The sequence below is a fragment of the Cheilinus undulatus genome, linkage group 13 (assembly GCF_018320785.1).
Source record: "Cheilinus undulatus linkage group 13, ASM1832078v1, whole genome shotgun sequence".
In the NCBI taxonomy this organism is placed as follows: Eukaryota; Metazoa; Chordata; class Actinopteri; order Labriformes; family Labridae; genus Cheilinus; species Cheilinus undulatus.
The window spans coordinates 42,932,799-42,951,065 of record NC_054877.1 but is presented as its reverse complement, the minus strand read 5'-3'; the positions used below and the strand labels follow the sequence as shown (position 1 = coordinate 42,951,065).

The 18,267-nt window shown below is 37.3% G+C and overlaps 1 protein-coding gene across 3 annotated transcripts in view; it reads right to left on the bottom strand.

Moving 5' to 3' along the window:
* LOC121520026 (epidermal retinol dehydrogenase 2-like) overlaps positions 1 to 17,378 on the bottom strand; it is a 42,971-nt gene extending 25,593 nt beyond the window's left edge. Inside the window, exons 1-5 of one of the 3 annotated variants that reach the window (XM_041803234.1) lie at positions 17,264 to 17,378; positions 14,545 to 14,872; positions 8,584 to 8,715; positions 6,695 to 6,794; positions 4,647 to 4,791 (exon numbers count right to left, since the gene is read on the bottom strand). In XM_041803234.1, coding sequence (XP_041659168.1) covers positions 4,647 to 4,791; positions 6,695 to 6,794; positions 8,584 to 8,715; positions 14,545 to 14,865 — 698 coding nt within the window. In that variant the 5' untranslated portion in view covers positions 14,866 to 14,872; positions 17,264 to 17,378. Of the gene's footprint in view, positions 1 to 4,646; positions 4,792 to 6,694; positions 6,795 to 8,583; positions 8,716 to 14,544; positions 14,873 to 17,064; positions 17,207 to 17,263 lie in introns of those variants that run through there. The other 2 variants (XM_041803233.1, XM_041803235.1) reach the window with 2 other exon arrangements.
* Between the last annotated feature and the right edge of the window lie 889 nt (positions 17,379 to 18,267).

The window sequence follows — 18,267 nt, the reverse complement described above, 5'->3', positions numbered from 1 at the left end:
AACACCAGAGAGTGGCGAGGGATTCCCTCTCTCTTTGGATAAAAATCAAAGGACTGTTAATTTGGACCGGAGCACCAAAAAGACACAGATAACCTGAGTATCTATACAGCATTGCTACACTTTTAAAAATCATTTTATTAATTTAAAAACCTTTTAAAGACCTGAACTGAGAAATTACCATGATCAGAATGAATAAAAGCATGACACGTTTGTTTAAAAGACCTCAGGTAGAGAGGTGAGGAGCATGAAGAGACAGGATAGGTGTTTAGGTGCTGACGTTCGCCGTATGTCCGCAGGGCTTCACAGGAGCCAAAAGGATGAATTAACACAAGGAGACAAAAATAAAGACGGACACGAGCCAACAAACACCTCAAAAACACGACTGCAGGACATCCACCCAGGTAAAAACAACAGGAGGAGGCATAACAAAGAAAGACACAATCAGACACCATCCAGACCTGTGGCCATGCTTCTGCTTCTGCTGAATTAAATTTATAAAAAGCTTTGTTTCTGTCTTTTAAATCTTTGAAGCCTTTCCTAACACCACCAGCTCCACCACTGGTCATATTTTTCTATAAAATATCATCTTCCAAGGGCAGTATTGAATGAATTTGACAAGGGGTCAATTGATTTTCATGAGACTGATAATTGGAAATGATCTGCATTCACAATAAAAATGAGCCACTCAGTAATTCAGTTCAATTTGAAACACGATTGGACATCATCATGTCAGAACTAGGCTAATTCCCTACTAATAAACATGGACTATTGAGAAACTATCGCCTCTAAAATAGGACTAGGTGCTTTAATGGTAATTCTATATACTGAGGTATTCAAACAGATAAATAATAGGATGATTGTCAAAGTAATGAACAGTCTATAGATAGGCACATACTCACACATTATGTGATAAGACCATGTTAAGATCACACCAGACATCAGACTGTCAAACAGGCACTGCCTATTATAATGGAAGGAGTATTTTATGGATTTAAAATGGATTTGATTTAAAATGAGAACATGGAAAGAAAAAACTGTCCCAGACAGTTCATATTAGGGGTGGGTAAAAAATATCGATAAATCGATGCATCGCAACATTTCCTCCCCCAATTAAATATCGGTTCAGCAAATCCTCGGAATCGATTCAGCTCCTGGCCAGTGGGGGTCGCTGTGCGTGTGATTTGCGTTGTATGGACGGAGGCCGCATTCGACCAAACAACAACTAACCATAACCATGTTATGTGAGGTTTATCACAATTTCCAAAAGGACAGAAATATTAAGTTTACATGCACTTTACTTTTTCAGTGTTTATACAGAACTGTCATGTTTTTTACTTTTGTACTCCTTATGCACAAATAAGTTATTATTGTGCAAATTTTTATTTTCAGATGTTTTATTGCTCAAAAATGTGAGGTGACTTACCAAATATGTGCACGTGGTCATGAAAATAATTACTAAAAAATTGTCAACAGGTTATTTGTGTATTTCTACTTTTTACTGAATCAACATTGAAGCTTTTAAATCAATATCGAATCGAATCGATATCGAATCGAATCTCAACCTAAAGAATCGAAATCGAATTGAATCGTGAGGTTCTTAACAATACCCAGCCCTAGTTCATATAAAACTGAGAAACCAAAAATAAACCGTTCTTAATTTTCCATAATTTTTTTCTGACCAAAAAAGGAGGATCAGTTTGTTTCTTGATATTAGATTTCAAATGAAAAATCCACTGGTTCTAAAATGTACTGAACTTTTGTTGTGTTTTGAGGTCATATACAGTTTAAAAATGCATCATTTGTTCTTTGATGTCACAACTGTGGTTGTGAAATAAAATAGAGCTTATTACTGCAACACGTTCTGTTATTTTTAGTGTATTTAAAGGCTAACCAGTGTTCATTTCGTCGACTAAAACCATGACTAAAACTGTTCGTCAACAGCCTTTTATTCATGACAAAAACTAGACTAAAACTAACAAAAATAGATCTGTGATGACTAAAACTGACAAAAACTAAAAAAAACTAAAAACTAACACTAGACTAAAATGTAATGACGTTTTCGTCGGACATTCAAAATCCATGATATTTCTCCACTGTGGGTAAATTTGTCAAAAACAATGCAGCTATAGCTAGCTAGCTGGCTAGCTGCTTTTCTGCTGTAGAAAGCAGGGACCCCAGGTTTAGCAGGGTGCATAGAACACACAACCATGACTTGGTACCAGATTTAGGCAAGAAAATAAATGCTTGGACTAAAAGTAAAGACTAAAATGTGAGGACTTTTTATGGACTAAAATGCATTTCATTTGAAGACTAAAACTAAGACTAAAATTAAAAATAGCTGCCATTTTGAACGATGACTTTGCTTGAAAGGACCACCCCTAAATCACTGAAGTAAAGAATGAGCCGTTTTTATTGCTGTGGGTTATTTTAAGATGATATCTTTTTATCAGCTGTGGTTAAAGGTGTTTAATCCTCCCTCAGGCTGCTGTCAAACATCCCCATGCACTCTATCTGCTGATGATGAGTTAAAGATGGCGCTTACAGATGAAGCACCCTGGTCAACAGCTAAACATGGAGCAGCTGTCCGTCATCATAACTGACAGCTGATCCATGAGGATGTTAAAGGCTGGAAAAGTGTATGGGTGGAAAAGTTCAGAGATCAGATATTACACACCTATCATCTATGTGTTGGCGTCAGACGGATGCTCTGACAAAGATTTTAGTCTCAAAACTTTCAGAGGAAAACAGGGGAGTCAGACCTAGTTTAAAACTGCAATAATGAGGTGATTTAGTAAAGCTGATCCACAGTTGATGTCGTTTCTTTTAGGCTGGTGCCAGTGAAACAGTACACTACAAATACAACATTACTCATCTGTTTAAGATGGTCTTTTTTCATGTCATATGACATAAATAATAGAAGTTAATGTGGAGTAGGGGTGGGGGATATGGAAAAAAAAATGTTTTTATTTTATATTTTATTACAATTTTTTCATTCAATTTTCAAGACAAATTTGTGAGTTAATGACAAGAAAAACAGCATTTCGCCCTTTATAATTTTTCAAATGCATATATACTGTGTCAAAAAATCAGATTTTTTTTCTTTTTCTTTTGCACCAACCTGTTGGTAAATCTTTAAAAATTTTTACAATTATTTTACTTTAAAATTTCATTGTTGGCACCATTAGGTAAGGGAGTCTCAAGGTCTTGGCCCACAATATATTCAAGTTCCAAACTTTTATATTCCTGTGCTCTGATCTATCTAATGACACCAATTTCTGCACCACTCAAACATAATTATTGTTGTGTCCCCTTTTGTGTTTCTAATTCTACTTTAGTGTTTATAAGGCTCATTTTAACACCTTGAACTTCATTGTAAAGCACGAACTGTAAATAGAATTTCTACAGATGAAGCTTCAAATAAATAGCCTGAATACATGCATTTCTACATCATGTTCCAAATTATTATGCAAATTATGTTTCTCTGATTTTTCTTAATAGTCGATGCAAATGACAGTATAATTTTAAAGTCACCGACCGTTAGTGCATAATTTAATTTTTATTGAACAAACCTCCCAATGATAACTATTATTTTCAAAATAAAAAAACTCAAAATGCACTGTTCAAATTTTTTATGCACAAAAGAGTTTTAAATCATTTTAGAGGTTGTAAAGAACTGAAAATGGTCATTTGTTGAATTTACAGCATTAGGGGGTCATATTTACTGAAATCAAAAGCTATTTCAATCAAAAACATCTTAACAGGCAAAGTTCCATGTTAACGTAGGAGCCCTTCTTTGATATCACCTTCACTATTCTTGCATCCATTGAACTTGTGAGTTTTTGGAGAGTTTCTGCTTGAATTTCTTGGTAGGATGTCAGAATATCCTCCCAGAGCTGCTGTTTTGATGTGAACTGCCTCCCACCCTCATAGATCTTTAGCTTGAGGATGCTTCAAAAGTTCTCAATAGGGCTGAAGTCAGAGAGGCCATAGCCTAGGCCTCCTTTTATGACCATAGCAGCCAATGATACAGAGGTTTTCTTTGCAGCATGAGATGGTGCATTGTCATGCATGAAGACCATTTTGCTACAGAAGGCATGGTTCTTCTTTTTGTACCATGGAAGAGAGTGGTCAGTCAAAAACTCTAGATACTTTGCCGAGGTCATTTTCACACCTTCAGGGACCCTAAAGAGGCCTACCAGCTCTCTCCTCATGATTCCGGCCCAAAACATGACTACGCCCCCTCCTTGCTGATGTCACAGCCTTGTTGGGACATGGTGGCCATCCACCGGCCATCCACTACTCCTCCATCTGGACCATCCAGGGTTGCACGGCACTCATCAGTCAACAAGACTGTTTGAAAATGAGTCTTCATGTATTTCTGAGCCCACTGCAACCGTTTCTGCTTGTGAGCATTGGTTAGGGGTGGCTGAAAAACTACTTCCTGTTCAAAGACGAGGCTTGGGTTATCAGGTCCTACTGATCCCAAATAAGTAAGAAAAACTTAAAAAGCTCAGGACTCTATAAGACACAATATCATACTGTATGGTGCCATGTTACATCCTCTTGCATCGGTTTAACTGATAATGTACATGGTGAGCTGGCTTAAGTTGAAGCTTTATAAAGCAGAATGAAATCAAGAATCATACTTGGTCTGGCATCCGTCGAACATCCCAGTGTTGATGAAGTACGGGCACACGATGGTGGTCTTCACGCCGTCCTTCCCCAGCGCCAACATCTCCAGACCCACAGACTCGGCAAAACCCACAGCGGCAAACTTACTGCCACAGTAATCTAAAGAGGAAGACATGGGATTCATTTGATCAATGAATCAATCAGAACAGGGATTTTCCTGGCTCACATTGAAGTAGAGGTGTTCCCATTCTGATCGTGCCCATGACTGAGCCCTTAGCCAGCTCAGGAAACACTTTTTGAAGTACTCCATTTTTTATTTTTAGACACAGATTTTTAGGAGACTATGCTGGGGGGAGAAAAATTTGTTAAAAGTTAATCAATCTAGTTCACATTGAAAGCAAAATTAAGAGGCTAAATCTATCTAATCTAGTTTTGCCAGCAGCAGTGTGATGCAGCAGCATTGTTGCAAGCAGGGATTAGAGAGCAGTACATCATCCTTACATGGACCACCGTTTCATAAAAAAAGGACAGTTGAATGTTTGCAAAATGTGCATAAAATCTCTGCTGTAAAAAATGAATGTAATAAACTGGTATTTAGACATGTTACAAGTTAAAGCAATATTGTAATGTCTGCGATTTGTAAATTGCAGCATGCCATATTGCAGTTTAATCTCATTTACGGTTAATTGCCCAGCCCTAGCAGAAATACAGTAAATAGAGCTCAACTTAAGCTGTTTTCTTGACTTTAGACAAATGGATTAAACCCAGTGATGTTCTGTGTTTCAGATGTAAAATAATTTATTTAGACACCAGCCTATTAGGACAATTATATAAAAAGTTCCAGTTTAATGTGATCTTTAAACTACTTTAAAATATTCGTATTAAATCTGTTAGAGAGGGTGTGTCTTTAAATATTGATGCAGAAATCTCAAATCAATGTTATCTTATCTTAAAACGTCATTTTTCAAAGATTTACATGAACTTTGAATGCCATTATCTCTACAGCCTGAACATTTCCGCTGAGAGTTATCAATCTTGTCGAGTTCAGCACTCACAGAAAAATAAATACATTGAAAATAGTTGGGGATAGATGATAAGCCCAGATCTTTGGGTTTACTCTGTGCATTTAACTGAAAAAAAAAACAAAACATGGATGACTTTTTTCCTGTTATAATTAAAATCCTCAACACATTAAAGTACAGGAGCTTTGTAAACAACCAGATATTCTCAATGTTCCTTTCTGAGTTTAAGTTAAACAGCCCTGTATTAATGTTATACAACCACAGAGTAAACTCTAGGACTCTAGGACAGGATGGTCCATGATTGTCGATAAGAGCTATGGATTTATCTCAAGGCTGAAGTTTATGAGCAGCTCAGTGCTGATAGAAGCTGCAGAAACACTCCAACAACACTTTTTATCAAATACAAAGATATATATTTTCTTCACGCCTTCATTTTGTCCTCTGAGAGCGTGGGATGTCAGGACGTCTGAATGAACTTGGATGAAATAAACGCCACAGGTTCACCTCTCACCTACAGACTCGCCTCTCTGCTCATGTTATATAACCAGCTGTACTTTGTCTTCAATGTCAGCCGTAGAATGGTCGGTGAATGTTTGGTCCTACCAGCTGGAATAACATCGCTGAACTCTCGCTTAAATGACCCAGACACGTTTCAGACCCGACCGCTACGAGGTGATAGGAAACAACAACTAAAAGGCTGACCTCATCTGATGATGTCCTCTTGTTGACCAATCTGCTGAATCCTCATTCACTAGTTTTTTATGCCTCAACGCCAGCAGCAGACGGGGGATGAAAGCTGATGATAGATGTTTTCTGTCTTTAACGTGATCAGACTGTTAAGGTCATGAGTGTTCAGGTAAATAAATGCTGGTGATACAGAAACCATAAAATCAATAAGTAGGGATGACTGATGATCTTAATCTCAATCAAAACAATCAGGGTAATGATTTTTGGTCAAATTGGGGATATAGTGAAGAGATACATTAAATGAAGTTATATTCAATAAATATTCACTATATTTAGATGTCAACCACACAAACCTGCCAGTCCGTTGACTCCAATGAGTCCTGCTGAGCTGGCGATGCTGACCAGATGACCGTGGTTGTTGGCCATCATGGCGGGGAGGAAGGCTTTGTACGTCTGAGAGGACACACATGGAAAAACATTACGGAAGTAGAAAACACAATAGTATAGGCAATGCTGATGTTTTTCATTACTTCTGCTAGTGTCAAACTTGAAGCATTTCAACATAATAAATACTTAATTAACCCAGCTGTGAGATAAACTATATGGACAAAAGTATTTGGCCGCCCGACCATGACACCAACAGGGGCTGTAATTAGGGATGCACCGATACCGATACTGGTATCGGGTATCGGCCTGATCCAGCCCCTCAAAGCTGGATCAGGTATCGATGGGAAAGGGCTGATCCGTGGTGCCGATCCAGGCAACCAGCTCTAAACCTTTTTTACACAGTTGTTGCACAGTGCACTATTTTCTCACGGAATTGTCACTTTGTTTACAGTTTGTGGTTAAAAACACTTGTGTAACAGTTTAGTACTGGGGTGTTACCTCTGATGCACTTTCTTTGTTTTTTGCTGCATTACCAGTCTACAGGGTATAAAAGTTTACAATTGAATAGTCATTTCTGTAAGTTCTTAAGCATTGTTTTTACTAAACTGCTGTAAACATTTAAACACTTTACAGCTTAAATAAATATCAACTTCAGTAATCTATATGTACACATTTTTTGCCTTTTACCCAAAACAATTACCAGTCTTATCTTACAGTAGGGCATGCAGGTTATTCTTTTAACACTGATAAAGGACCAGTATTGGTATCAGTCGATACCCAAAGCCCAGGTATTGGAATCGGTTTCGGGACCAGAAAAGGTGGATCGGTGCATCCCTAGCTGTAATGACATTGTATTCAAATATGAGTTCTTTAATATGAAGTTGTGCAGCTATCACAGCCTTCCCTCTTCTTGGAAGGCTTTCCACAAGATTTTGGTGTTTCTGAGGGAACTTGTGCCCATTCATCCTGTACAGCATTTATGAGGTTAGGCACGCTATCGCTGTTTCAGTCCATCCCAAAGGTGCTCAGTGGGGTTGAGGTCAGGGCTCTGCGCGGGCTAGTCAAGATCTTCCATCAGACCATGTTTTCATAGTCCCTGCTTTGTGCATTGGGGTACAGTCATGCTGGAATATAAAAAGGCCTTCCCTAATCTGTTGCCACAAAGGTGGAAGCATAGCATTGTCCTAAATGTCTTGGTATGCTGAAGCATTAAGACTGGCCTTCACTAGAGATAAGGGGCCCTAAAAAACAGCCTCATTCCATTATCCCTCCTCTACCAAAATTATGAGGTCCTCCACTTAATGGCTGAGTTGCTGTTGTTCCTGAAAGCTTCAACTTTCTAATATCACTCACAGTTGACTGTGAAATATCCAGAAAGAATGAAATTATTGCAATCTTATTGCAAAAGTAGCATCCATCGCAGTAGCATGCTTGAAGTCAGTGAGCTTTTCAGAACTATCGATTTAGTAATGTTTGTATATGGAGACTGCATGGCTAGGTGATGAGTTTATACATCTGTGGTAACAGGTCTGATCAAAACATCTGAATTCAATCATTAACAGGTGTAGCCAAATACTTCTGTCCATATAGTGTATATCATATGCCAGGATAAAACTGTTTGTATAGACAGCTTATATGAGCTGATACTGATGTTAAAGTGATGGATTGCAGGATCCTTACTGCTAACATTCAGCCGACCCCACATAATTTTCCTGCAGATTTGATCCTGAAATAGCTCCTTAATAAACTGTCACCTAGTCACAATAGTCAGTGTTACATCCCTACCAAAGTCTACAAAAGGATCCAGTGTCTGGTTCTTTTAGTGTACTGTGGTGTACGGCAGAGTGTGACTGACCCAGAAGTGAGCCATGGTGTTGACCTCCATCGTCTTCTCGATCAGAGAGTCCGGAGCGTCCATGAACTTCTTCCCAGTCACGATGCCGGCGTTGTTCACCAGGATGGTGACATCTCCGACCTCTCTCTTCACCTGCAGAGAAAAAAAACAAATACTTGTCTATAAGGTTGCATTAAATCTAATTATAGTTATTTACTTTGATAAATTTATCATCAAGAAGGTTGATCTATAAAATCAATAAAAGGGTGAAACATCCAAGGGGGTGAAAACTTTTTAAAGGCACTGTATTCTAATGATCTGAGGGCATGACTTATTGATTGTGGGCTCAGAAATCCCTTCTAGATTGCTTTTTTGCTCTAAATCGTCTCCTTGTGCTTAGATGCTCTCAAACCTTTAGCTGCTTGCTGAACCTTCCTGCACTCTTACTCAAACAATTCCAGTTGATTCTGCTCGTTTGTGAAACTGCCACTCTTTGTTTTTTTCTCAGCATGCATATGAAACTTTCTCTTCACACTCATGATACATTTCCAGTCTTTGATTTTCGACCAATAGGAAACAGGTAGAGGGTGAACCAATCACATTTGCTCTAGAGTCACAACATTCTATCACATACACACACGTTGCAAAAGTCTGAAAGCAAAACATTTTCATCAAACATTAACAGAATTATTAAAAATCTGCAAAAGATAGCAAAAAGGTGAATTCAGTAGAAGCAGTGGAATAATTTCACTACTTTATAGAGCAAAAATAAAGTCTGTAGGAGGGACTGAGGTGGAGTGATAAGGCTGAGATGATGTGTGTGTATGTAACAGAATGTTCAATATTCTGTTGTTAATATCAGGGAAAATTAACAAATCTGTGAATATCAGAAGGTTTTTAAGCTATTATCTATACTGATATGCTGATATGATTATGTCGTTCATTTCGACTTGCAAGTAAATCTGGTACTGGTTAGATTAAAATGAAAAGTCACTTTTTATAGCTCAGCTGGTGAATTTCCTCCTTTCTATTTTCATTGTTGATTCAAAGAGCCAGTGCACTTTTCTTTTTTTTTTTTTTTACATTTTTTCTGCAATTCAATGTATATTTAAGAAGCAAAATGGCACCAAATAAAGAGCCGAGACAACCCCAGTCCCTAAAAAGAGCCACAACTCCCAGGATTCAGAGCAAGACCGGACAGACATCGATAAAAGCCATGGTTTTTGTTTACTAGCAGAAAAGCTAATCACATCAGCTGACAGGGCAACCTTTAATGCATGCCAGAACATGTAGCTTCTACACAATCAGTCCAGACCAAGCGAGAGACATCCCAGACTACCTCTGTAGGCCATCTGAATTATCAGAAATAAGGACGTTATAAGCACACATTAAGGTGTGTCCACACAGAGTGAAACAGCTGTTAATGGGAGGTTTAAACGTGACTTTAGTGCAGTTAGTTCTGTTGCATGATTTGCATCACAAAGCATGACTCCTCAGGGCGTTGCCTCAGACTTGTAGCTTCAACTAAAATCTGCATCTCTTCACCCTCAGGTTCTCCTCCTTTCGTGTGTGTGAGGCTCAGTAAGATGTGACTGTTGGTGTGTTTTAGTGTTAGTAGAGATTCCTCAGCTCATACTGGCTGCTGACTTACATGTGAAAAATTCTATGTTGACATTTTAATGCAGGCTTCTTCTTTTTTTTATATTACTGATCATGGAAGTAAAAAGACACTCAGCTTTCCAGATAGCATGTAGTGGGAGCCATCGTTACGGTTGTGTTTGAGGCTAATAACTCTTGTTTACACAATATCCATCCTCCCTGCCTCTGGGGCGCTCACCTTTTCCAGGTTACTCCCTTATTTACATTAACATGGAGGTGGACCCTGCTCCTTTACCTGCAGATAAGCCATCAGTCATAAACACTGAGCTTTACTGTATTAGAGGTTAATTATCTCAGCATGGTGCAGTGCTCAGTCATCAGGAGTCAGCTCTGTGGAAGTTCAGTCAACAGGCTGTTTTCATTGTTTTTATGTTGTGATCAAAAAAAGGAAAATCAAAGAACAGAACACTGGAGCTGGAACATTCTTTTCTTCCACAACACCTGCAGCAGGTCACACAGGGGAGCAAGAGAATGTTACATCACCAGTGTTCTGATCTTTAATCTTTCTTTTTCGACCGAAGCAAAAAAACAAAGCAATGAAAAACAAATCTTTTTCATTTTTCAAATCTTTTTGGAAAACAAAGAAAGAAAAGGAAAACAAAAATTATAAAAAGGAAAACATTTTGTTTTTTGTTTTTCTTTTTTTTCTGATTACATTTTTAAAATGAACTGCCTTAAAAGGGCTGTAGGGGGCAGTTTCATTTTCTGGTTAAAAAAAGCCTCCAAAATCCAGACTAACTCCAGATTATTATTATTATTATCATTTTTAATTTGCTGTCAGCCCATTGTTTTCTTTTCACTCACAATAGTTGAAAAACAGAAAACAACATTTTAGAAATAGGTCGTTTTTTTTATTCCATTTTTGATGATCTTGTTTCAATAAAAGACTTAAAGTAAAATGACATGTGACCTGATGGGAAATGTGAACATTTCAAAATAAAAGCCTCCATGTCTAAATTATTGCATAATAATGGAAAATGTTCCATGTGCTGTAAACTAGAACAAATGCATCCAGCAGTTCAGGCTAATGATTCATATTAGTTTATTTTTCCTCTAGTAATAATATTGCTCATTAAATAATCAGTACATGTACCAAAAACATTAATTATATTACATTGTACGAGTCAAAAAGGCATGTAATAATACTGCAAAACACAATAGATGACAATGAAGGCTTTTATTTTGACATGAGGGCTTTGATTTTGAAAAGTTTACCTTTCCCTTTGGTCACATTTTCCTGTTCTTCAAGTCTGTCTTTATATCAAAAAAACCTTAAATAAGAGAATTTTAAAAATTGACCCATTTGTTTAATATTAGTTTTCTGTTTTTTATGATTGATATGAAAAATCAAGAACACAGCTCTTTAAATGTTTTTAAAAAAGTGTTTTCAAAACAAAAAGAAAAAAAGGAAGAAAAAAACAAAACAAGAGTTTATCCTGTTTTGAGGCCTGTTGCAACCAGGAACTGCTTTAAAGAACACTGACCCATAGGTAGGTCTTTTCCAAGTTTTGTGTACCTATTTTTAAGCGTTTTTTTTTTTTGTTTTTTTTTTGTTTTTTTTAATGGCAACTGCTGCCATGCTACATACAGGAAAAAAGAATGTTACATACTCATGTTCCTTACTGTGATCTTCCTTATTTGATCAGAAAAAAGCAATAAGATGAAAAATGAACTTCTTTTAATTAATTTCTTTGGGTTAAAAAAAGAGAAACTGGTTCATTTTCTTGTTCTCCATGTTTTGATTCCCAATTTAATATGAACTGCCTGAAACGTCCAAGGGCAGGTTTCATTTTTTGTGTACCTATTTTTAAAACAATCGGGAAATAGTCCATTTCTCAGTTCTAGATTTCTTATTTTATATAAAAAAACTATTGAGCATAAAAATACACTGACTATGCTTGAATCTGGTATAAGACTAGTCATAGACTGGCTGAACAAAAAAGTCAGAGACATGTGGGAAAGGGGCCACAGACTTAAATTCAGGTCCCCCACATGCATGTTTTTTACACGGATGATAAAACACATTTATGGTCAAACATTAATATCCGTCCGTCGGCTGTGTAAGCCTGCGTGTATGTCCACATAGGTGGATGTGTGATAGTGAGCAGTAAACAGTTTGTGAGGTAAACTCCTCTCCATATTCAGCTGTTTTTAATCAGTCTTTTTACTGTCCCAGTCCTCGTCTACAAACGTGCACTGTCATGTTTCAATAATGAATGAAATTGAAGAGGATGTGGTGAGAGTGGAGAGATGTTTTAGCTCAATAATCTCTCATTAAATATTTAAAAGATGAGTTTTATTATCAGCCACAGGACGAGGACACAGGCAATATAGTCTTAGACTCTTCTCTGGCATTTTATTTAATGAGAAATTCAATCAGAAAAATAAATATCAACTTTATTTTTAATAAAAAAGCAAAGTCACAGAGAACAATGAGATTCATCAGTGTCTCTGGTTTATGAACATTTGGTTTTTAATCAGCAGATATTTGATTTATGATAATATTCCAGCAAAAACAAAAACACCACGCTCCAGTCTTTATGAACTTTATCTGATGCAGAAACAAGGGACGTCCTCAGGGAGTCACAAGTTTTCAGCATTTTATATGCAACTTTATTTTCTTTTTAACACATTACATTCTTTAAGTCCATACATGTTTGGCCAGTTATTATTTGTGCATATGTTTTTCTGATAATATCTTTTTTCTTTTTTTTTTTTTGTAATAAGAGAAATTACCGAATCCCAACTAGTCCACTCATCCCTCCAAGCCCAGCCCTCTATGACTGGACTGGAATCCAAATCAAGTCCCCATAAAGTCTCAAGTGATTTCTGGAAACCGAGAACTCACTGGTGACAAAACAGGTTACAAAACAGGCTAAAATGGTGGGAGTATTTACTGTAAAGGGATTTTTAGTTTGAAATGAGAAAAACAAAAATCAAGAAAAAAGCTGTTCCCAATTTACTGTTTACAAATAGGGAAAAAACATGCCCTTATCTAATTCATCTTAAATTGAGAATCAAAAAAGAAAAAAAATTAAAATGTTTTCTGTTTCTGTTTATCTGTTTCCCCATACACTGTGCAATTTTCCAAAAATTTAGGCACAAATTTTGACTCACACAACTCACTTAGAAGTCCTGACAACTTTCCGCTAATTGTGCAGCGTATGTCTTGCAGGGTGCAGGGGGACATTGCACATTGTTGTTCACAGTGGATTGTTAAGGAAGAGATTCAGTGCTTTCAAGGGATGCAGGGACGGTGAGATTTACTGCAGCATTTTAGATTTTAATGCATGGAATCAAATAAAATATTTTTGTCATGATTTCACCAACTTTCAAGGTTTGTGGAGGATGAAAAAGAAACAGAAAAATTCAACAATACTTGGAGTTTAGAGAACAACTTTATCAGACAGACACGTTTAAGGTTGTAGCATTCATTAGGGTCATTCATTTTAAAGATGCTTTACACAAACCTTTCTACAACACTGAATCACCACTGGAATTGTCTAAGCTGATTGTTCTAAATACATCCAACTTTTTAAAGTTTTGGTACTCTGATGCTTTTTATTAGGACTGAACGATTTGCAAAAAAATAATCTAATGGCAATTTTTTCCCAAAAATTGCGACTGTGATTGAATATGCGATTATTCTTGGGTTAATCTTAAGTATTTTTCAAAAAATTCAAGCAAAAAATTAATCCATAAATAAGACCATGTGTATTGAAAAAAATGAAATTATTTCCAAAGCAATTAATCCACAGTAGCATGAATCTGATCATGGGGGTGCAACAAGCTTTACGCTATAAAGGAGGAGGCTGGGGTGGAGGAGGTGAGGCTGGCTTCCAGCTGATCACAGTCAGGGGTAAGACTTTTGTGAAGTAACACTAGGTTTCATCAGTTTTAGCTATAATGGGCTAACTATTTTTGCTTGTATTGCAAATGTGATGTCATTTGCTTTGTTTAAGGGCATTATTATTTTTAAGCCACTCATTTTGATTAAGAAAAACATACATAAAAGAAACAAAAAGGAGGATTTTTGTAAACCATTATAAAAAATTGACACTTGAATGTTTGCATTAATGTGCATGAAGTCTCTGCCGCTGCAAAAAACTGATTTATTAAACTGGTATTTTGACAAATTTCAAGTTAAAGAAATATTGCAACTTCTGCGATTTGTATTTAATCTAATTTGCAATTAACTGCCCAGCCCTACTTTTTATCGTTGAAATGCAGTGTATGGTTTTTAAATTTTCTGATCATATTGTTTTGAACTGTAATATTTTCATCTGTATCTTGTTCTACCCCGTCCCCATGTTGCGAGCTCACCTGGTCGGCCACCCTGTACACCTCGGTCTTGTCGCTGCAGTCACACAGGTAGTAATGGACCCTGATGGCTCCGCTCTCTTTTGCCAGCCGGGCCGTCTCCTTCATGCCGTCCTGGTTAATGTCCCACAGCACAAGCGTCGTCCCCAACGCCGCAAACTCCTGAGCCATGAGGCGGCCAATCCCGCTGCCCGCCCCTGTGATCAGCACCACTTCCCCCGCCACATTCTTCTTCTTCATGGGCACAAAGAAGAATATGAAGGACTCGATGTTGTACCAGAGGGACAGCAGGAGGACCTGCAGGGTTTCCAGGAGGAAGTTCATGATGGAACTGTGGAGAAAGATGGAAATATGGAGGATAAATAACACTCGTTATTTTATAACGTTTAACAATCATCCCAGTGTTATGATTGTAAACATTATAACTGATACTGTGTTTCATTGTTTTTTGCTGCTGATATTTTCATTTATGAAGGTCTAGACTTCACTTATTTCTCAGCTAGAACTACTGCCTGCTGGTTAGATGACGTTAAGTATAATATTTGGAAAGTGAAAGGGTCAAAGAGAGGGGCTGGTCTGTTTTCTGGAACTCAAATAGGGATGGGCAATAATACAGTAATACTTTTTCCCTAGGGTTTTTAATAGGGTTGTTTGAATTCCAATACCAATATTGGACTTATGTCCAATACTATTTAAAATGCAGGTATTGGTATCCTGAGCACAAGAATTTATGCACCGATCTGATACCGTTTGGTTTAGCTTTATATTTGGTGTCATTTAGCCATGCTATAACCTGAAATAAATTTTTCTTCGCTGCCAGAAAGTACTGTATGCATGGGCTACCATTTTTACCATTTTTGAAATGTTGTTTTCCCAGCAGTAAAACTCAATAGTCAGCAGAAAAAAATACTTCAGGGTCACAGAGATGCTGTACTTTATGACTCTATTTGTTGAGCCATGTTCTGAGTCAAATAGGTCTAAAACACTGGTGTCGGATCACTACTTGGTTTTGGCCGATACCCAACACCTTGGTATTGGAATTGTATCAGGATGGAAAAAATGGTATCGGAACATCCCTAGTTTATTAAAAAAAAGCCACAGTATTAATTTAACTATTGTCATGAGGACAGAGCTGTGTGATCAATTCATGTTTATAATACATCCAAAATATGTGTCTGTTCCCAGCAGAACCACTTCCTGCAACTTAAGATTTAAAACTGATGATGGAGGGCTAATATGTCAAACAACAAGCATGCTCAGGTACTGGTTTGGTTCAGTTCAGTTAGTTAGTACAGAGACTGTAGTCCTAGACGCTCTGGTCCTGGGACCAATAAAGGCAAAAAGCCCCCTCCCAAGAATAGCAAAAAAAAAAACACAACACATTAAAAAAAACAAAAAACAAAGAAAAAAAACATGCTGGTATAACGGTGAATAGATATTCATGTTAAGGCATCATGCTGTGGTCTGGGAGATAATGCCTTCTGCTACTTTTCAAAATCTTCCTGCATAAGTGGTTGGACTGAGCCCACCACTGTTGCACAGCGCAACTATAAACAATATTTACAAAAATTTCTATCTGAAATAAGTGTTCTTTGTTTGGTTTCTTTAACTGTGAGCATTTTGTAAAAGGACTGAATGAAAGACCTGTAGAGGCATGTGCTTAGCTTGCTGTGCTTGGACAAGCGTGTAGGCAAGTGCTTGGTCTGACCTGCTTCTTGTAGGATGTGTTTTTTGAAAAGGCTGGGCAACAAATCCAAACTTAAATCAAGTCTCTCCTGGATTTCTCATCTCAGTTTAAAAACCTGTATGATACCCCACATTTCTGCAACATTTGCATTGCGCTCTCAATCTAGTCCTCAATTCTTCACTTCACTAAAAATCTTCAAAACTGAGGGAGGATGCACACATGTGTAACTCATTAAGCTAAAAAACTTCTCATGGATGAATGGATGGAGGGAAAACTGCAGTAAGGTCCACGTTTTGGGAATAACTTCTAGCCTGGCAACAGGCCTGAGTCCATATCGTCATATATTTTTGTTTCTACTGATACGATTATTAACTTTTTAGCTATTATCTGCCAATACCAACCTTAACTGATTATATTGTGTTTCCCCAATGTTGTTCTTTACAGCATGATATTTAGGAATCAGCATTCTCTTGCAAATAGCTGTAATGTCATTAAAAACACGTAAATCCAATTGTAAGTTACTATATGGACTTTTTTAACAGAAAGTTCATACCAGAGTGACAATTAAAACAGTCATGATGGAAAAGCATCATTTAAGTTGGTTACAATGGGAATGAATGACAGAAACACGTGGAAAAATCCTGACTTCATGTTAGTTTAAATATTTAAGAGATTATCTTTGTCTATAAACTTGTTTAAAACCCCTAACATTCTTTAAATACTATCATTTCACAAGTTAAACGCTGTATGAATTAAACCGGTACATAACGGGCACATGTATAGCAGCCTCGGTCTGATATTTCAACATTTTATACATTTAATAACTTCTAACTTACCGAGTACAGACCGGAGCTGAGAGACGGAGCACCGAGAATCAAACAGCGAGTCCGTGTGTCAGCTCTGACCGAGACCTTTGCTCCGTGCACGGGCTAACGTTACGACACAGCGGGCTGGGCTCTTATCGGTCACGAAGATAAAAAAAACAACAAACGATTAAAAAAGATAAAAAAAAGGCCCCAGGAGCTGTTACCGTACCTTGTTGGGAGTTTATCCGATGAGTGGTGCCTTTTTCTCGGGGCAGGGCTCGGTCTCTGTCGGGCAGAGTTCGTGTAGCCTCGGGAGAAGAAAACGAAGCAGGATGTCACATTAAACAAACGCCACTGAGTCACGTGACGAGTAATCAACCAATCATGGTCCAATGAGGCTGCTCAGTGCGGTGTGGCATTCTGGGACGTGTAGTGTATGTGCCCTTTCCCTACTTTAACTCCATACGAGTTAATTTGACAACTTCGGAAAGAAAAAAAGGGCCAAGCATGACGATTTGAAAAAAAAAATCATGACTTGAAGCGAAAAATACATTAGATTTTTTGTAACTCATAATCATGAAATAAAAGATCACCTGTTTTTCAACAAAGACATTGATTTTTTTTTAATCTTTCAATTCTTAAGAAAAATACTGTAAAAAGCAAGCCGTTTTTGTTTTAAAGCAGTAAAAGAAAATGAAATAAGATGTACTGTTAGTCTTACATTAAATTCCTATTTACTGGAACCTATTTCAGGTAGCCTATAATAAGAAGGATTTTTCTACCCCTACTATTCCCACATTTGAAAAAACTCCTCAAATGCCCACTTCAGTGCCCTTGAGGGGACAAAATTTTACAAATTGTTAACTTAAGTACCATATGAGTCGAAAAAAAATAACAAATCGTTAACTTTAGTATCATCTGAGTGGACAAAAATTGAAAAACTGCATTCTTTAGTGCCCTCTTAGTGGACGAAATTTGTCAGATTCCATTTTTAATGTCATCTGAGTGGACAGAATTTGACAAGTTCCTCTTTACATGTCATGTGAGTGGATAAAATGTGCCAAATGATCTAAGAGGGCAATATTGGCACGTTTGCCCTCAGTTGCCCTCTGACAGAACAATATTTAACACACTGCCAACTTTAAATCCCCCTGAGTGGACAAATTTGACAAACTGTCATCTTTCATGTCCTTTGAGTGGACAAAATATGACAAGTTATCCTTTCAATACAGT